General features: G+C 45.2%; 1 protein-coding gene across 3 annotated transcripts in view; it reads left to right on the top strand.

Annotated features, from left to right (window-relative positions):
• KIAA1549L (KIAA1549 like) overlaps window positions 1-21,113 on the top strand; it is a 268,897-nt gene that overhangs the window by 180,034 nt on the left and 67,750 nt on the right. For all 3 annotated transcript variants that reach the window (XM_086677714.1, XM_086677713.1, XM_086677712.1), the window contains 3 exons: window positions 965-1,136; window positions 11,517-11,680; window positions 18,306-18,496. In XM_086677714.1, coding sequence (XP_086533840.1) covers window positions 965-1,136; window positions 11,517-11,680; window positions 18,306-18,496 — 527 coding nt within the window. The remainder of the gene's footprint in view (window positions 1-964; window positions 1,137-11,516; window positions 11,681-18,305; window positions 18,497-21,113) is intronic.

Genomic DNA, 21,113 nt, shown 5'->3' with positions numbered 1-21,113 from the left:
GTGTTTGTTGAGTTTATGAGGCCTGCATAGGACAACATTACGTATAAAAATTTATGTTTTGTGTATTTATAATAACAATCAATTAGCTACAGTACTGAAAAATGAGTAACAATTTGTTTAACAATAAGTGATTTGCTAAATAAGTTTATGAGGTGTGCATCAGAATGCTGTGTAGAAATTGCCATTTATGCTTTTGTTATATTTAAGGTCATTTAAGGATGTAAGTAAAAATAGCAGTGTATGATTCTAGATAGAGAGTGTGATAAATAGCTTTGTAAAATACTAAATAAAAGGTTTGTGTGGAAAACCAGCAATGAACAGAAGCAAATGCTCCACGATAATAGTAATTAGCTTGTGGTAGAGGGATTGGAAATTGTTTTTATTTTATTTCATTTCTTGATGGCTTTCTGTATTCTCACACTTTCTGTAGTGAATATGTATAACTTGTCCAGGGAGAAAAAGCAACAAAGGTTATTTTAGAAAAAAGAACTTTGAGTCTCCAAGTACTGCTTTTATCAGAGATCTTTTGAATTGCAGACATATAAGTTCATTTTTTTTTTCCCTCTCTGGCAATTGCAGGAGTTTGAAATTAGAAATCTTGTTTGAGAATAACCTAACATGCCCTGAATTAATGTGCAGGCCTATTTTCAAATGAGGCCAGAGTTCTCTGGAGGCTGGAAGACATCACCATTTCAGCGTTTCTTCTCCAGTCTCAAGCTGTTCTTTCCAGATGTTCATATTTTCAGAACCTTTTTCTCCTCCCTGTCTCCCTTTCCAGCAATAGCAGCGCTTCTTGGGATGCTGGTGATGGGGAGGTACACAAAGGTTGAGCTCTAAAAAATACGTTGTGGGTCCAATTAGGCACCGAAGGCTTCAGCAATCAGGAGAGAGCCTGCTGATCGCCCAGGTGATTGCAGGGTCGGTACAAGATGCCCTGTAAACATGGCCTCTCTTTTTCCGAAAGATGGTAAAGATGCAACGGGTGCCGGGACCCAAGGACCCGGCGGAGCTGACTTACTACACCCTGTACAACGGGAAGCCATTGCTGGGGACCGCAGCTGCCAAGATCCTGAGCACCATTGACTCCCAAAGGATGGCCTTGACCCTGCATCATGTTGTCCTTCTGCAAGCTGACCGTAAGGGGATAGTCTTTCCATTCATTATTTTTTAATGCCATTAAATGTTTCCTGCAAATTAAAGTGATTCCCCAAACTCACGTTAATGGACCCAGACCTAAACATATTTTGTATTCTAGAAGGTTCTTTTAAATCAGTCAGCTATTTCCTGTGTTGTTTGAAGCAGTAGGTTTTGGGTAAGGGATATGTTTTGGATACTAGGATGATGATAATGATATTGCTTTGTCCCTAGTCCTACCCACTCTTCCTCCTCACCATAGTCCTGTGCACAGCTAGAAAAATCACCACGGCTGAGATTATATTGTCTTCTGGGGAATTAAAGATAATTTGATTCAATAAGCATTTATAGAGTCCTGCATGAACTGTTCTCGGTGCTGGCGGACATACAGAAGTGGTTAGACCTGGTCACTGCCTTTAAGGAGCAGAGAAGGCGGGGCGCCTGGGTGGCGCAGTCGGTTAAGCGTCCGACTTCAGCCAGGTCACGATCTCGCGGTCCGGGAGTTCGAGCCCCGCGTCAGGCTCTGGGCTGATGGCTCAGAGCCTGGAGCCTGTTTCCGATTCTGTGTCTCCCTCTCTCTCTGCCCCTCCCCCGTTCATGCTCTGTCTCTCTCTGTCCCAAAAATAAATAAATGTTGAAAAAAAAAATTAAAAAAAAAAAAAAAAAGGAGCAGAGAAGGAATTAATGAGGATATAAAGGAGCAGAAAGCGGGTAAGTGCAGTGAGGAGGCAGAATGATCCAGTGCTCAGCAGAGGGAGAGTTTGCTCTGAAGGGCCATCAAGAAAGAAAGAACACAGAAAAGGTATTAAAAACAATAGTTGCCTCCTCTGTGGCAGGTACTATGTTTGTTGCCTTACATGGATTTTCTCACTTTCTCCTCTCTTTGGAGCATCTTTATTCAGCTCCAAATTCCAGATGAGGAAACCTAGGCTCAGGAAAGTTAACTAACTTGCTCAATATCACAGAACTGGTACTTGGATCACCAGGATTTGAATCTGGATCTATCTGACTTCAAGTATCTGTTCTCAACTGTATCACATGCTAAGATTTCAGCAGGAGGAGAGGAAAGGTATATATTCCAGAAAGAGGGAGAAACACGAGAAAAGGAAGGGAGGCAAAAAGTGCCAGACATGCTTGAAAGACAAGGGGTTTGAGTTGCCTGGAGAGCAGACACGTAAGGAAGAGTTGATGAGCTCAGAAAGGGTTTTGCTTGGGAGACTGGGGCCTTGGATGGTGGGAGAAGTAGATCATACATAATACAGTAGGCTGTGGGGAGCTACTGAAGACTTCTATATGCGGGAGTAGTGTCATTAGAACTACCCAGTATTTAGGGAGGATAACCTGTCAGCAGTGTCCAGGATAAGAGCAGCAGGACTAGTGAGGAGGCTTTGCAGTGGCCCCGGCGTTGGGGACCCAAACCAGGTCTGTAAAGAAAATGAGGATGGGGGCGGTGATGAAGATAAGAGATCATGTGGTAGACATTTTAGATTTGGTAGCCCGCTGAGCATCAGGGGATGGAAGGTCATCTCCCATTGATTTCCTAGTTGGTGTCCATGCTCCTTAAGAACCCGATGCCTTGGGGCGCCTGGGTGGCGCAGTCAGTTAAGCGTCCGACTTCAGCCAGGTCACGATCTCGCGGTCCGTGAGTTCGAGCCCCGCGTCGGGCTCTGGGCTGATGGCTCGGAGCCTGTTTCCGATTCTGTGTCTCCCTCTCTCTCTGCCCCTCCCCCGTTCATGCTCTGTGTCCCTCTGTCCCAAAAAAAAATAAATAAACGTTGAAAAAAAAATTAAAAAAAAAAAAGAACCCGATGCCTGGTTCATGGTTTTCCTCTTCTGCTCATCTCTTGCCTTCCATCTGTGGTGAGTGTGGCTTCCACGTTGATGCAGATTCACTCCTCCTTGGCCAACAGATTCTCACAGACACACCTTTGCCTAGAAACCATAGTCATCCTGTGCAATCTTGTCTTTGAAATGATATTTTAAAGCCAGATTCTCGTCTTTTGTTCCTCTCTGCTTCCCTCCCTGTGGGCTCTGTCCCCATCTCTGGTCAGGTCAGCTACTTGCTCCGTTGGTTTTGCTGCATCCTCTTTATGTGAGTCCCCCAGGTTTCCATTCTCATCTCTTTCCCCCTCTCCAGGTAGAGAATAAATTATAGAGGAAGGAGTGAAAAGCATGGCAGGTGCCCAGGCGAGAGGTGAAGGTGGTAGGGGTAGAGGTAGAGACCAGACAAGTGTATGGATTTGGCATATTTTGAGGGACAGAGTTGATAGGGCAAGATAATGGATTCTATGTGTGGCAGGAGGAGGTGAGGGTCAGAGGAATCAAGGGTGACTCCTACGTGTTTGCTTGAGTGCTGGTTGTAGTGTCATTTGTTGAGATGCAGAAGATGCAGGAAAGAAAGAGGTTTACTGGGGCTAGAGCAAGAGTGGGGAGGTGGAATTGAGAGTTTGGTTGGGACATGTTAGGTTTGAGATATCTAAAAGACATCTATGCAGAGCTCAGGAGCTAGGACCCCAGATTCATCAACACAGGTGACGGAACTAAGGGAGCAGGTGAAATTAACCAGATTAGCCATGAGTATAGCTGGGTAATCCACATGAGGAAAGAACTGGGGCCAGCAAAGGACACTGAGAAGGAGTGGCCAGGAAGATGGGAGGAAGCCCAGGAGAGTGGGGTCCAGAAATAAGCAAAGAAAGGAATGTACTGGAAGGAAGTGAGCTGCTGTGTCAACTTCTGCTGTGCTATAAGGGCAGAGATTAACTGGATTTGGTAAGGTAGAGATTGTTGGTGACTTTGGTAGGAGTGGTTTCCAGGCAGAGTTGGTGCCGATGCTTAGCTAGCATGGATTGAGGGGAGGATGGGGCTGGGGAAGTAGTGACAGCAAAGGGGAGAAATTAATGGTGCAGTTACTGGAGAGGCACATGGGAGATACTGGGGCACAGCTGAATATTGATGTGTTACTGTAATAGGGAGAAATAGACAATGCAGAAGAGAGAGACACAAACTGTCTTGGAGTGAAGTCCTTAAGTGGACAAGTCCTTAAGTGGACAAGGAGGAGCAGGGGCAGCTCATCCTTTTGCACTGGGAGGTTAAGCAGAGTCCAGGGGTGTGGGTGCTGGTCAGGTAGCCATTCAGTAATGGAAGCCTGAGGACGTTTTCTGTGATTGTTTCTGCTCTCTTGGGACAGAATGAGGTGAGGTTGGCAGGTGAGGCTGAGGTTGTGTGGGGGGTGTTTGAGCAAGGGTGCAACAGTATCCACTGAGAATCTGCCAACTGATTAGAGAAATGCCTTAAGATTGGCACGTCTTCCCTCCTCAGGCTTCACTGCTGTGTGCAAACCATTTCTTCTAGTCTCTCAAAATCCCGATCCTTCGAAGCTGCCTCCCCCTCCCTGCAGTCTCCTCCAAACGCCCTGCTGTCCCCCATAATTCACTGGAGACTTAAACCCAATCCATTGTCTCTTCCTCTCCATCGCCTCTCCTGTCCCCAATCCATCCTCAGTGCTAACCATTTGGTTCTTTGACCTCCTCACTTCTAATACAGGCCTTGTGGTACTTGGGAAGGGGCAGGAAAGGGGAGCTGGCTTTATTTACAGCAAAAAAGTGAATGGAGCATCGGGAGGAAGGGTTGAGGCTCTGGGGGCTTTGCCAATGGTGGTTGATGGGAAACAGTGGAAAGCAGGAGAGACAGATTGTATCAGACTAGAAGGTGCATAGAGCTTTCTGGAAATGAGAGTTGGGAGGCGACTATGCCTGCCTGCAAAGCGGCTGTCCCTCAATGGCACTTCTCTGTTGCCTTCACGGCCACTTGGTCCTCTCCATTCCTGTCTAATAACTCACAAATAAATGTGTGTCCTTTTCTCCATTTCACTGTTATCTCTTCTTGGGCTTTGCTGGTTCTTTCCAAATGACTCAACCTCAGACACTCTGCTATTAATGTCCTGTCCGTACTGTAATTAGGGTTATCCTAATATACAGATTCTGATCTCACATCTACTCCATTAAAAAAAAAAAACAAAAACGGTGGCTCTCCATTGTTCACAGAATAAAATCTGAACTTCTCAAAGTGGATCTTCCGAGCCCTTCACAACAGGTACTTAACAAATGTTCAGGTCTCTTCACAACCTGCTCTCCGGGCTACTCTTCCAATCATACTGCCCATTTTGCTCTCCTTCCTATTTCATGCTTCAGCCATACAGGAGGATTCATTCTTCACATTCCCTGGTCCTCTGAAGCCATCCCTGACCCCATCTCCCTTAGTGCCAGACGCTTCCACTGCCTTTATCACATGGGACCAATGAGTTGTTTTTGCTCTCTGTCCCTCATAAACTCCCTGAAAGCAGGTACCACATCTCATTCATCTTTGAATATCCAGCTCCAGCTACTGCCTGGCTCTGTTCTTGTGAGAGCGAAGGACTGACCTTTGCTAAATGTCTCTGCCAGGCCCTGGGCGAGGCATGTGGTTGAAGACACCATAGGTGAGCACTTGAGAGCAGAGTCTTTGCAACATGGCAGGCCTGGATTCATGCCCCAGCTCTTCCACTGTCTGACTTTGGAGCTCCAGGAAAAAAAAAAAAAAAAAAAAAGACCCTCTCTAACCTTCATTTTCCTCGTCTGTAAAATGAGAATATAAAAAAGCCCTGACCTCACAGAGCTACTTGGAGGGTGAAACAAGATAAGTATTGCATGTAAGGGGCTTTGTACACTCCTGGGGCACCTACTGAGTGCTTCGTAAATGATCCACTGAATGTCTTATAAGTCATCTATAAGGTAGAAGGACTGAAGGGAAGAGAGACTGAAGAAGGAAAGGTGACTTGAAGATTAGGAACCCCTGTAATTCAGAGAAAAGTGTGCTAGTGATGAAAATAGGAAGGGGATTGGAGGGGAAAGCATTTCTGGAAGGGAGAAGGTAATTGATTCACTTTGGGCCATGTTGAGGTTAAAGTGATGAGATATTAAGGGCCGCTATTCAGATACTGAGGAGGTGTTATGGGTTATGGAGGGCGTGTTGTTGGGACTCGGGGTGGAGTTCAGGAACGTTTTGGGAGGTCAAGGCTAGATCTCAGGAGAGAGGTTAAAGTTACATGATAGGTTTTGAGAATGTTGTATATACAGGTTAGAAATAAATTCCCAGAGAACATTCAAGGAGAGTGCAGAGCTGGAGGACAGACCCTGGGAAATGCCTCCATGCTCAGGATCAAATGAGGAGGAAGCGAAGACCAATGAAGAAGAAGAGAAGCAAAGATGTCTTAAATCTCACTTTCCCTTAATAGTTTTGAAATCAGCCTGCAATGTGAATCTGAGGTCAGCACCTTAAATGGAGAGTCACGGTGTTGAACGAACAGCTTGTCCCTCTGAAGGGAGAGTGTTAACGTTCTGTGGATTCCAGTATTTTCTAAATCACTGGGGCCACCTTGCAGTGCCCTGCATGCACTGCCCCCTTGACTCACATCCCCTCTGAGTAACGGGACAGTAATGACTGCTACAGAAGTGGCCGCATGTCCAGCAGAGGTTTTCATCTGCTCCGTTTGCAGGATCTGGAGTGAGGGGCCCTTCAGAGTAGTGACCCAGCTGGTGGAGTAGGGAAAATTCTCCCCACACTGAAGTTAACCAGAGTGGTATACTTTACATGGCCGTCAGACATTATTTCAAAAAATGTCACTTTAAGAAAGTGAGAGACTGATCCTTTGGCAAAGGAAATTTGTGTTCATTCATTCTTCCGACAAATATTTTTGAGCACCTATTATGTGCCTGGTGCTCTCCTGGCACTGGAGACAAACCCCCTGCCCTCACAGAGCTTACATTTCTGAGTAGCAGATCAAATAAGCAAAATAAGTAAACAATATGTTAGATGCTAATAAGTGCCATGGAGAAAAATTAAGCAGGGAAGGCCAGGGAGTATCAAGGAAATAATGGTCATGATTTTATTTTATTTTATTAAAGTTTATTTATCTATTTTGAGAGAGAGAGAGAGAGAGAGAGAGAGAGCGCGCGTGCACAAGTGGGGGAGGGGCAGGAAGAGAGGGAGAGCAAGAATCCCAAGCAGGCTCCGTGCTGCCAGCACAGAGCCCAATGCAGGGCTCAGTCTCATGAATTTTATGATCATGACCTGAGCTGAAACCAAGAGTTGGACACTCAGCCAACTGAGCCACCCAGTGCCCTTAACGGCCATGATTTTAAATGTCCGGGGGTTAAGAAGATCAGTGAGTGGCTGCCTGAGGCTACCTAGGGACAAGGTTCCAGGCAGAGGGGGAGGGTTTGAGACCCAGCAAGGGTGTCACTGATGGAAGAGAGTAGCAGCCAGGAGGTCAGGGTGCAGGTGAGGGGTCACAGTTACTAGAGACCCAAGGGCTGCACCCTGAGTGGAATGAGAGCTACAGGAATGTTGGGCAGGAGATTGACATGGACTGAGTGCTCCCCAGTGCCTGGGCCCTGAGCCAGCCCCTCCCCTGCATACACACACACACACACACACACACACACACACACACACACACACAACACCTCCAGGCATGTGTGTTAACTTAGAACTGACAAACTGTATTTCAGAGTGGTGACTTTTCATAAAAATGTCTAACCTCCCCGTGGCTCAGTTTCCTCACCTGCAAATTGAGGGTAAGAATAGTACCTGGGCAAAGAACCTATCCCAGTGCCTAAGGCACAGCAGAAGGTCAGAACATGTTGTTCCCCCCCCCCTCCTTTCTTATCCTTTCTGTATTGAAGTTCTTGCAAATTAAATAACCATTCATGCCTCTTCTGTACATGACTTGCAGTTTTAGATCACTATGCCAATGAATACATTAGATTTGAGTGATTTCAGTTGACCTAACTTTAGTATCTCTTTGACCATTAAAGGAATTTACTAATATATCTAAGATAAATATATTCTTTCCATTTAAATAGAGGCGAAAGGATTTTATATACCGCACCAGGAAGGAACATACATATACACCAAAACAATAAAACAAAGTAAAAGCAGAAGACATGTAAATTTTAAGTCTTGCTAATGAGATATTTATTTAGGGTATCATGTTCTGATACACTATATATTTTTCTTCATCAGGATAGAATAGCATAGGAAAAAGAGGCATTTTTTTTTTTCATAGAAACCCTTAAGTTTTAAAGAATGTTAGTGGCATAAAACTCACATATAAATACTAAATCGCTAAAAGCAGTAGCAATTAAATGTTTGATGTCACCAGAGGCACATTATCTAATGAGCTGTTTTCAGAAGTTAATAATGTGATTAATCACCGATTGATTAAAAACTACGGAAAAGAAGCCTTTTTTGTCCTAATAGAACTCCAAATTCAAGTGCTGCTTGATGAGAGGCAGATCTTGGCTAATAAGTTACCAACTGAAGTCAGAAAGGGTGGTTAAAGTCAGAGAGAAAAGACCAGCTGACTCACCGTGTGGCACTTACCAGTGGGGTCTCTAAATTATTCCAGAGCCTTGTCCTCAGCTTTGTGGGTCTAGTAGCCCTCAGAGTTCAGCAGCATCAGGAAGACCAACTTATGTTAACCGGACTTATAAGGGATTGATATGTAAACCAGACTGGTAGTATATTAATTTAAAATATAGGCTAGAACTACCAAAGAGACGGGACTTCTTTAACTGGCCATTACTTTTTGCCATATGAAAACCTATATGGGGAGCTGAGTTGCAACAGGGAAAATGGTAGTTCATTTGTACCTTCATTTGACTTTTAATTGAGCACCTACTGTGTACAAAGCCCTGTTCTAGGCCCTGGGAGCATAGCAGTAAACAAGAGACAAAAAACCTCCCTGCCCTCTTGGAGTGTACCTTTTCGGGGAGGAGCTGAGACAGATGATGAAACAAATACATATGTATCATGTCAGATGGTAATGCCTGCTTTGGAGCCTTACCATTCCATGTGTGGCCTGGGGGCCTGCTGCATGAGCACCACCCAGAGCTTGTTAGAAAGGCAAAATCTCAGGCCTCACCCCAATTCACAGAATCAGAATCGTACATTTGAACAAGATTCCCAGGCAATTAGCATGCACATTCAAGTTTGAGAGGCACTGCTTTAGAGAAAAATTAAGTAGGGGACAAGGGGGATGGAGAATGCCAAGGTCAGGGATTGCTATCTGATAGAGAGTAGATATAGTGACACTTGTTTAGAGCCCTGAAAGAAGTAAGGGAGGGAGCCATGTATATCTAGGTGAAGAGCATTCTAACTGTAAGAACAAGCTGGTGCAAAGGGCCTGAGAGAGGAGCATGTCCAGCGCGTTTGAGGAACAGTAGGAGGCTGATAGGCTGGAAGAGAGTGAGTTAAGGGAAGAGCAGTGGGCGGTAAGGCCAGAGAAGTAACCAGGGTGGTTGGAAAAGCAGATTACTTACGGTCTTCTAGAAATTATAAGGACTCTGGCCCTTACTCTGAGGGGAGTGGGGGCCTCTGGAAGGTTTTGAGCAGAGGAGCGATGTGATCTGAGTTTCTAAAGGATCATTCCAGCTGTTGTGTTGCAAATGGTCTATAGAGGACAAGGGACAAGGTAGGAAGCCATTGCAGTAATTCAAATGAGAGATGTTGGTAGGTTGGACCACAGTGGGTGTAGCAATAGAAAGAAGTGAACAGATTGTGGATTTATTTGGAAGATGGAGATGACAGGGTTTGCCAATGAATAGGAAGTTGGATAAGAATACAAGAGAAGGGTCAACATCAGTGGCAAAGTTATTGCCTTGAGCAACTGGAAGGAAGGAGTTGCAATTTATTGGACTATCACAAGAGCAGGTTTGGGGGAAAATTGAGAGTTGGGTTCTGAACATGATAAATTTGAGATATCTCTTAAGTACCCAGTTGGAAATTTGAGTTGGCGAATCTCAAATGGCATCCATGGCAGTTGGATATAAGAATCTAGAGTTCAGGGTAGTGGTCCTGGTTGGAGATCTATACATGAACACAGATGGTATTTAAAGCCATGAGTCTGTGAGATCATCTAGGGTATAGGAGAACAGAGAACTTGGCTAGGATTGATGGACAGTATCACTAAACTGAAACAGCCAGTTGCAGCCATCTTGTTCACCACGATAGACCTGTCCCGGCTGGATTACCTGCAGACGTCTGCCAGTTGGGGCACATTCCTCTGACATGGACAAGTTCTTGCCTGCCCTTTGGCTCTCTTTTCCAGATTTCCTATAAACCCACTCCCTTCCAGTAATTATTTTTTTAGACAACTGTTTTGGTTACTGTTTTCTTTACTCTAGTTCTAAGAACATATTAATCTTTTTGATTGGACAGAAGTATCTTCCAGGCTTCCCTGCCAGTGAGCATAGGGGAGACTCATCCATTTCATGTCAAGGGCTTTTTCTTTTCTCTTACATCTTCCTAACCCAACATAACAAAAAGCTGAAAGAACTGTACGGTGAACACCTGTGTCCCCACCACCTAGATTCCACAATTAGCATTTTACTATGCTTTCTTTATCACATATTTATCTCCCTGTCCTTCCATCCAGCCATTAATCCAACTTGTTTTTTCTTGATGCATTTCAAAGTAAGTTGCAAACATCAGCAGACTTCAACTGTAAACACTTCAACATGCGTATTGTTGCCTAGAATTCAATACTTGTTTATGATGTTTTAGGTAAAATTTACACAGAATAAAATGTACATATCTTAAGTATACCGTTTGATGAGTTTTGACAAATGTATACACCTGTGTGACCCTAACCCCTATCCTGATATAGAGCATGACCATTACCCTGTTGCCCTTTGCAGGTTAATTAATTCCAACGCCACCCCCACAGAGGCACCCACTCTTCTAATAACACATTCTTCCTGCTGACAATAGCTTTGGTTACTTTTTACTCTGGCTTTGAGAGCAGCCTGATCCTTATGATTAGACCAAGGCATTTCCAAGCTTCCCCAGCCAGCCCATGGGGGGGTTAGATCCACCCACTCAGCTATGTTTATTCATTGCTCACTTGGAGGGTGGCTTCACTACAGTATTTAGAGTCATTTCTCTGTAGCCTTGCCTCCTGCCTGTAATCCAACTCTGACCCTTAGACTTTCTCTCTTCTCTTTGGATTCATAGACATTACTTTTGGGGAAAATTGATACCAATCCATCTTCCTCTTTCTCTTAAGAATAGTGAAGGCTAGCATTTATTGAGCACCTAGTAGGGACCACACCAAAGCCCCACATACACACACCCCCGTCTCTCTGGTGCCTTACAAAGTGATAATCCCGTTTTACATACGAGGAAAATTGAGACTCAGAGACCTTGAATAACTTGCCCAAGGTAAGGGCCTTTCTGATCCCAAACCCTCTTCACCATCTCATGACTTGGGGACCAAGGGTGTGGGGGCTGCTTTCCCCCTTCTGGTGCCCCTTGTCACGTGCCTCCTTCTGCTTTTCCCACAGCTGTGGTGAAGAATCCACCCAACAACCTGTGGATCATCGCGGCAGTGCTGGCACCCATTGCTGTGGTCACGGTCATCATCATCATCATCACTGCTGTGCTTTGCCGGAAGAACAAGAACGACTTCAAGCCGGACACCATGATGAACCTGCCTCAGAGAGCAAAGGTGTGGGAAGTGGTAGCTTTTGAGGTCATTGCAAGTACCTTCAGAAACATTCTGACAAGCCCTATCTTGAAGAAGACCCTTTATTTATTCAGATTAAAAAAAAATTATAGTAAATAATACATAACATAAAATCTACCACCTTAACCATTTTTAAGTGTACAATTCAGTGTTTTTCAGTATACTCCCATCATTGTGCACCATTTGTGTTTATCGTCAGGCCACGATAGCTAATGCTTACCTAATAATGCTCTCTCTCTGAGCCGTAAGTACTTCTGACGGCTTTACCTACAGCAGCTCCCATCCTCACAGCAATGCTTTAAGGAAGAGCCATTGTTGTGCAGGTGAGGAAACTGAGACACAGAAAATTAGGAGCTGGATAGACCTGAAAGGGGCTGTGGAGGCCATCTAATCTGACATGGTCCTTTTCCAGAGAAGTAGCTCTAAGATCACACAGTTTGTAAGTAGCAGAACTGATGGTAGAACCAGGGCTTTTGGCTCCTAATGCAGGGCTCTTCTGGGCACATGAGACTCTCAAAATTTTCCTTCTTCCATTGACCGGAGTGACTTATCTTCGAAGGCTGCCATGATGGGCAAGCTGCAGAGTCTTGGCCAGGCAGTCATCACACGCTGGTTCAGTGGCTCAACTGGAGGCTGGCCGGGAGCCCATGCACCCTGCACAGCCTCCACACCTCTGGTGACGGGGAGGGGAGTGGACTGAGGAAACTCCCAGCACTAATTTTCCAGTCACATAGCTCCCTTCATGATATCCCCTCGAGGGAAATACAGTAATCTGTAATACCTGATCTTTAAATAATGCCTTACAATTTGCTGGGTTCTTCTGGGTCTGTGACCTCATCTGCCCATCACAGCAGCCCTATAAGGTAGATCATAGCCAGGGCAGGTTTTATTATTTTCACATTACTGTTGAGAAGGCTAAGGAAAGAGAGGCTGTGGGGATTTGTCCAAAGTCACATAACTAGCAGCAAAAGGAGTGACTCGGGCCCATAGCTGTGTCTTTGGGCTCTTTCCGCATTATACCCGTTCCTGAGCCCTGAGATTTGGCAGGTAGACTCTTCCTCCATCGCTGAACTTCTGAGCTTTGTCCACCTGTGCAGGAATGGAACAGCAAAAGGAATTTTCATTCCATTGGAATGCAGGTCATGGAGATAGTCCTTGCCAGCAGTCATGCATGCCTGGTTCTTTCTGGACGATCACACCTTGCTTCAGCAAAAGAAATCAATTGAATTTTATCGTTTGTTAAACTAATTCACCTGTTGCAAAGCTGCAACGCTCTGTCTACCAAAGAGCCAAACTCCAAAGAATGTTGTTCTGTTTCTGTTGACACAAAGGGCACCGGCTTTCCAGATGCAGCACAGTGTTGGCTATTGCCCAAGCAGTGACAAATAAAACTGTTCCAAGAAGGGGTCTTTCATTTCCATCTTAGCTTAGTTACAACCTGAGCCTTCCAGACATAACAGTAATTACCAGAATCTAACTGCAGCCGAGTCCAGGAATGCAAAACATGCCATACTGAGATTGTAAATGGCAACTCTGTGTTACAGATTAAGCCAAAATTTTATTAATTTGCTGAGGTGAGTGGGGCAGCACACGATTTCAGTGTACCTTCTGGCTTGAAAGCTGTTTGGAGCTGGAAGAGATTCATGTTTGTGGGTTTTCATAGCCCCTTTTATGTTCCTACCTGGTGAATTGTGCTTGAAGAGATACGTGGCCGATGTTGAAAATCAAGCCAATTTATGTTCCAGAAGACTGAATTCACTTGTGTGTGGTAGCTCTAGTTGTTTTCTCCCTCAATGAGGCTGAGCTCCGCACTTTGATTTGCAAAGCTCCTTTATCACAGGAAGCCAGCGGGGTGGAACCGCCTCTCTGTTACCGCAGTCCTTCTGCCCTCGCAACCCAGGGACACTGCAGTGTTGGAGAGGAGAGAGCTGCCCGTGTCGCATCTCACACCGTGTGTGTGTGTGACCAGAATTCATTTAATGCCAAGGAAAGAGGCGGAATGAAAAAGTTAGCCTTCGTGACCACTCCGTAGCGTGGGAGGATGGTCTCCTAGTCTCCAGGGACATCATCGTGTCTTTAGAATGCAGACGGCAGTGCCACAGGACATTCCCGGGGATCCCTGCTGAGTCTCAGTAATAGACTTGACAGGCTAAGAGGAGCTGCGTGCAGCTGTCCTGGGAGCCGAGGCCAGGGCGTGCACGGCCGTACCCTTCTTCGGAGACAAGGTACCATAGACGTGACCCTGTTACCATGGTTGTCAGCTGGGCTTCTGTAGGTGGTGTTGAGAAAATGATAAACGCAGGAGGGCCAGGTGTCAGGGCTCTCGTGAGCTTCTTTCTTCCTGGTTCATTTCTCTTTACTCTTTGTCATTGGATTCACAGCCTTTGCCCAGTGTTTCCCTTCATATAATTGATGAGAACACAGCTTCCTGGAGCAGGCAGCCTTACAGGACAGTAGGTAGGGCCACATCCAGATGCAGGATGGAGCATGGAGGGCCCACAATGGTTGGCATGACCATCTGCCCGGGACAGGTCAGTCACCCCCTGAAGGTGCCCAGCTGTTTCCTCTTTTTCACAGACTGTGTGGCCTGTATTTAACCTCTTTGTGCCTCAGTTTTCCCATCTGTGAAATGGGGATGATAACAGTGTTTACTTATAGGTTGTTGTGAGGATTGATTTTCGTAAGTTACTTTGAGCTGTGCCTGGCACATAAATATTACATACAAGTTGGCCTTCATTATTATAAAGGTCCTTTTTTTTTTCAAAGGTCTGGATAACATGTCTACCTTTGAAATTGTTGAGGATTATTTTGATTTTCTAATTTTACAAAACTCGTTGAAGCAGCTATAGATACTTCATTATGTCTTAATAGTATCAGGGGTCACGAGGGTGTGTCCAATGGCAATTAATTAATTTCAGGTGATTTTCAAACTGAGGACTGAAAGACCACTACCCATCAGTCAGAAGAGTGAGGGACTGGTCTTGAGTCTTTCACCACTTAGCTGTGTGATCTTGGGCAAGTCACTGGACTTCTCTGAGCTTTTGTGTTCTTGCCTGTTAAACGAAGACTGTGATGTTTGCCCTGCTTCCTCAGAGGGTGTTTGTGAGCACAAAATGAGGTGTCAGTGTTTTGAAGACTGTCAGGACTGAGCATATGTGAGAACTGTTATTATTAACCTAATAACAGTGGCCACCCTTGAAGCCTGTCCTTCCTTAATATCTCTGTTTCTGCTCACTCATCATCAACCCAGTCCCCTGAAGTATCTAGCAGGTAACTTCAACACAGTGTGAAGGGTGAGGTGCCAAATCCAGGGAGAGTGGGGGCAAGAGGGAGAGGACCAGAGCCAGCTTGCTGTCCTAACTAGGTTCTTGGGAAGCCTTAGCTGCCATCGGAGACTCTCAGTTCCTCACAGACAGGCCAGTAGTCTCAACATGGGAGCCAGACCAAGTACGGTAGCAGATGCCCAACCAAGATGGTAGGCTGCAGGATGAGGGGAAAGGCCATGGGAGGAATCATCAGGCAGTGCTCAGATATCCTGGCTCTGCATCACGCGGACCTGGGTGCAAATCCCGACCCCACCCCTGACCAGCTGGGTGAGACTGAGAAGTTGCTTAACCTCTCCAACCCTCAGTTTATTTATCTTTAAAATGGAGAATCATAATAATGCCACCCCCTGAACTGCAGTGCGGATGAAATGTCATAATTGATATCATGCATTCAGCACTGTACCAGTCATACCAAATAAGGCTGAAACTGTGAATGCCTTGAGGGCATGGACTGGCTATTATTCATCCTCATATATCCAGCACCAGGCACAGTCCGAGGCACAAGCCAGTGCTCAGTAACTGTAGTTGGCACTATGCTGAATAGGCTAATGAGGGCATGGGAGGATTATGGAAAAGGTACGAACAGGAGGCGTGGCTGAGCAGGTGGGTCCAGCCAGACTGCAAAAGGCCTTACATGCCTTGCTGAAGAGTTTGAGTGCCGTGAAACACTTTTTAAAATTTTTTTCTTAATGTTCATTTATTTTTGAAAGACAGAGTGTGAGCAGGGGAGGGGCAGAGAGAGAGAGACAGAATCTGAAGCAATCTCCAGGCTCTGAGCCATCAGCACAGATCCCGATGTGGGACTAGAACCCATGAACTGCAAGATCGTGATCTGAGCCGAATTCAGATGCTTGACCAACTGAGCCACCCAGGTGCCCCAAAACATTTTTTTTAAGTAGGCTTTGCACCCAGCGCAGAGCCGAATGCAGGGCTTAAACTCAACACCCTGAGATCAAGACCTGGGCTGAGATCAAGAGTCAGATGCTTAACTAACTGGGCCACTCAGGCACCCCCGACGAGAGACTTATAATGGCGGAGTACATGACTTGATGTGGTTTTTAGGGAGATAACTTTGGAAGCTGGTCAAAGGATCTGAATGGAAGCCACAAGACCAAGCCAGGAGACAATGAAACAGTGGACCTGGAGAGAAAAGCTCAGCTTCTAGAAACTTTTCAGGTGAATCCAATTGGTGACCATTGGTTGGAGGAGCTGGCAATTCAGTAGTCTAGGAACGTGACCAGGTTATTCGCAGGCTCCATTCTGTTTCATGTGGCACCATAGGAGGGAGGAATTGAACAGACAAACACTATTTCAGAAGCACGTTCCCGGATCCTGGCACGGAATGTCCATGGTCACCATTTGGGTCAGAGTGTGTGTCTCAGTGAAGAGGAAGGGCTGAGCACACTTTCCAGAGTGAGTTTCCCTGGGAATTGGGGGAACTGTCCATGGCAGAACTACAGACAGCTTGAAATAAGGAAGCTTTGCTGGATTTAGCAATATAACTCCGTCTTGTCCTGAGTTGTGGTAGTAAGATTTGATAGGCTGGGCCACAGTCCTAGACCATTCCATTTGGCTGGAGCCTCTCTGTTACATTTCTTAGCTAAATTCACTGCTGAAGGAGGGGCTTCTCTCCATGTCAAGTTCCAATGAAACACACATTGTGGAGGTGGAGTTTCTTCCCCAAATTTTCTTTTCTTTTCTCTTCTTTTTTAAGTAGGCTCCATGCCCAACATGGAGCCCAATGCAGGGCTTAAACACATGACTCTGAGATTAAGACCTGAGGTGAGACTGTGGGACGTTTAATGGACCAAGCCACCCAGGCAACCCTCATCTCCAAATTTTCCTGAAAAGAATCACTGATTTCTATTGCACCTGGTCTATGATTTAATGGAAGGCTAACAATATTAACTATTATCGATTGAGCACTTACAACGTACCAAGCACTTCACTAAACGCTGAACATACATTTACCTACTTAATCCACGCAGCATCTCTTTGAGGGTGGTTAAATCACTTCCACATACTTACACATTTGATCCTGTTTACCCTGCTATGATCTCCACTTTATAGGTGAGGAAACTGATGTGCCGAGAATTTCAGTGTCTTACCCAAGGTCACCTAGCTAATACGTGGGAGAACTGGGATTGGAACCCAGGCAGTCTGCTTTTGGAGCTGGTGCTTTCCACCCCCCCCCCCCCCCCCACTGTCTTGCCTTAAATCTGTGTTGTGCTGCTCTGGTGTGTAAAGCAGAATAGAGACACTCCCAGGAATTGTTAAAATACACCTCTTGGTTTTTTATTGCCCCACTAATAGATGTCTACTGGGCTTTGTTCACAGCTGCCCTATTCACTTGGGATTTCAGACATTGTGCAATAAAAGCCTTGCTAATTACCCAGTAATGAATCATAGGAGAGCCATAGGTCTGGATTTGAGTGATTCCATAAATTCCATTTTATTATTAATGATTGTACTGCTTCACATGTGGAAGCACGTTTCTTTCCCTCTGTTTTCAGAGCTGTGATTCCCCTTTAATACTCAGGTGTGGCTTAGGTACCGCAGATCTGATTATCTTCATTTCTCAGATGAGAAAATTGAGGTTCAGAATCCCAGCGACTTGGCAAAGTCACACACCCCTTACTGTGCATAAGGCCATGTGAAAGTAGGGTTCAGGGATGACGAGATGCTCCTAGGCAGGAGATGATACAGGACCTATTTCATATAATAATTAAGAGTCTCTAATTAGCAGTATCCAGTAACTTAAAATTGTTCGTTTAAAATTCTTTGGGGCGCCTGGGTGGCTCAGTCGGTTAAGCATCTGACTTTGGCTCAGGTCATGATCTCACGGTTTGTGGGTTCGAGCCCTGCGTAGGGCTCTGTGCTGACAGCTCGGAGCCTGGAGCCTGTTTCGGATCCTGTGTCTCCTCTCTCTGCCCCTCCCCTACTTGTGCTCTGACTCTGTCTCTCAAAAATAAATAAATGTATAAAAACATTTTTTTTTAATTCCTGGAAGAAGTTTGTTCTCACACACATATTTGCATCTTGTTTACACTATTCATTTTTCCAAGTAAGTCTTCCCCGTAAAGATTCTATAGCTAAGTGGAATTAGCACAGATTCTGATTTCGCAGATAGAAATTATGAGGGAGATTTGGGTTAACTCTCGTTCATCAGAAAGCTAAGTATGGTCCTGTCACATGCACTCTCCTGCCCATCTTCTCTTAAAGCCGTCATTAGAGTCACACTTTGCCAAAAACGTGACCACAAATCTGTTTCCTCTTTGCAGCCTGTGCAAGGCTTTGACTATGCCAAGCAGCACCTGGGCCAGCAAGGGGCGGATGAGGAGGTTGTCCCTGTGACTCAGGAAACGGTGGTCCTACCGCTCCCTGTTAGAGATGCTCCTGCCTCTCAGGAAAGAGACATCGCCCAGGACGGAAGCACCATCAAGACGGCCAAGTCCACCGAAACCAGAAAGAGGTAGGCATGGGATCAACTTCTGCCTCTCCAAATCAAAAAGGGAAATCATTGATGGTGAGAGCAGTGGAAGCCTCAAGTTAATACCACTTTTCTCTTTAAAAATTCCCGCCTTCCGGGGCACCTTGGGTGGCTCAGTTGGTTGAGCATCTGACTTCGGCTCAGGTCATGATCTCACAGTTGGTGAGTTCGAGCCCCACATAGGACTTGCTGCTGTGAGGGCAGAGCCTGCTTTGGATCCTCTGCCTTCCTCTTTCTCTGCCCCTCCCCTGCTTCCACTCTCTGAAAAAATAAAATAAACATTTAAAAATAAATAAATAAATAAATAAATAAATAAATAAATAAATAAATAAATAAATAAATAAATTCTCCCCTTCAGGGGTGCCTGGGTGGCTTAGTCGGTCGAGGATCCAACTCTCAATCTTGGCTCAGATCAAGATCTCATAGTTTGTGGGTCTGAGCCCCACCTCAGGCTCTCTGCTGACAGTGTGGAGCCTGCTTAGAATTCTCTCTCTCTCTCTTTCTCTCTCTCTCTCTCTCTCTGCCCCTCCCCAGCTCATGCCCACCCTCTCTCCAAATAAATAAACTTAAAAAAAAAACTCCCCTTGGGGTGTCTGGGTGGCTCAGTCAGTCAAGCATCTGACTTCAGCTCAGGTCATGATCTCACGGTTCATGAGTTTGAGCCCTACATCAGGCTCTGTACTGACAGCTCAGAGCCCGGAGCCTGCTTTGGATTCTGTGTCTCCCTCTCTCTGCCCCACCCCCGCTCACCTCTGTCTCTCTCTCTCTCAGAAATAAATAAACATTAAAAACAAAATCCCCTTCATGCTTATTTTGAGTTTTTGAGGAGACTAAAGTAGGTGACAAGAATCACAATACTTGCTTCTCATGAGCCATAATTCGTAAGGTTTTACATCACTGATCAGCCACAAGAGTAGAAATTTTGCTTTCATATTTATTACAACAAATTTGGCACTGGCATCACACTTAGATTTTTTAACTTATTTTAAAAGCAGTGCCTTTGATTCAGTAGAGTTGTATTTTATCTGGCAGTTTTTCAGTAATGTATGGTTTTAGTTCAAAAACCGTTTTTAGGAGCTTTTACCGTGAACAGAGCACTTTGACAGGCATTGGGAGGCCTACAGAAAGGTTTATGATTGGTTCCTGACCCCCAAGGATCTCATGATGGAGACACCAAGAGATAAATACCTGGAAACCAAGCATGATGTGCAGGTGCTCATAGAGGAGTCTGAACGAAGTACTATGGAAAAGAAAGGAAGAACTTAAATCTGATGAGGGAAAGGATTGGGGAGGAGCTTATGTTTTAGCTGGGCCTCGGAGGGTGAGTAGAGTGTCAATAGTTGTGGAGAGATAATTCACATAATGGCAAATGTCCCTAGGGTTTAGAGTTCACAGTGGTTGGGATGCAGTAAGGATGAAACCAGAAGATAAGTGAAAATTGTGGAGGGTCTTAACCGCCAGGCTATGGAGTTTGACCTTTATTCTCTGGGCAGTGGGAAGCCACTAAAAGTTCTTTGGGAAGACAGTGATGTCCAGTCTGAATTTTAGAAAGACTGCTCCAGTGGCAGTGTGGATGATAGATGGAAGAGGTTAGGCTAGAGGCCAGGAGACTTGTTGTAAGGACTTTACAATAGTGTTATAAAGAGGTAATGAATTCTATGGCAAGGCTTGTTGGCTGGCCAAACCAACTGCCATTGCCAAGTCCCTTCTCCATTGCCTGAGACCACAATGGATGCTAGAAAAGCTACATCATCTCTGCCTCCTTTTTTCTCTCCCTCCCTTCACCTAATAGATACTAACTGATTGCTGTTTACCAGGCACTGGGGATACTGCAGGGAACAAGACAAAGTTCCTACTCTCACAGTGCTCACAATCTGGTGGGGAGAGATAGACAATAAACTGAGAAATAGATACATAGTAAGTCGGGTGGTGATGCATTATGAAGAAGAAAACCAAAGCATGGTAAGAAGATAGAGCAATGGAAAGGGAGAGATGCTGCTCTTTTAGCTAGGAAGTCAGGGACGGCCTTTCTGATAAAGTGACACTTGAGAAAGACCTGAATGAAATGATGTGTAAGCCTCAAACCTATCTTGGAGAAGAATGTTCCAAGCAGATGGAACAGTGTGTGCAAAGCCCAGAGGAGGGAATCTCTTAAAATACTTAAAGAAGAGCAAGAAGGCCAAAGAGACTGATGTGAACTAGGGAGGAAGTATTGGTGGATGAATCAGAGAAGTTGCCTGAATTTGATCATATTAGGCTTTTATCGATCAAAGTCGGGACTTGGAATTTCATCATGAGTAAAGATTGGAAGTCATTGGAGGGTTTTGAGAAGAACAGTGACATGATGTGACTTGCCATTTTAAAGGATGCTGTATGGAAAACAGATGGTGTAGAAGTGGAATGGAAGCAGAGAGACAGTTAGGAGGTTATGACAGTAGTCCAGGTGATGTGGATGGTGGTGTGGGCCAAGGCATGGTGGTGTGAGAAGTGATAGGGTTCTAGACATCTTTTGAAAGAAAAGCTGTAGTTAGCCTTGATTTGCTGATAGATTGTTGGGAGGAGTAGAAATAGAGAGGGATGAATTTGCCATTGGTTGTAT

Source organism: Puma concolor, chromosome D1, assembly GCF_028749965.1.
Source record: "Puma concolor isolate L17-30 chromosome D1, mPumCon1.1.hap2, whole genome shotgun sequence".
Classification (NCBI taxonomy): Eukaryota; Metazoa; Chordata; class Mammalia; order Carnivora; family Felidae; genus Puma; species Puma concolor.
The sequence above is the reverse complement of the archived record's forward strand: the minus strand, read 5'-3'. Positions and strand labels throughout refer to the sequence as shown.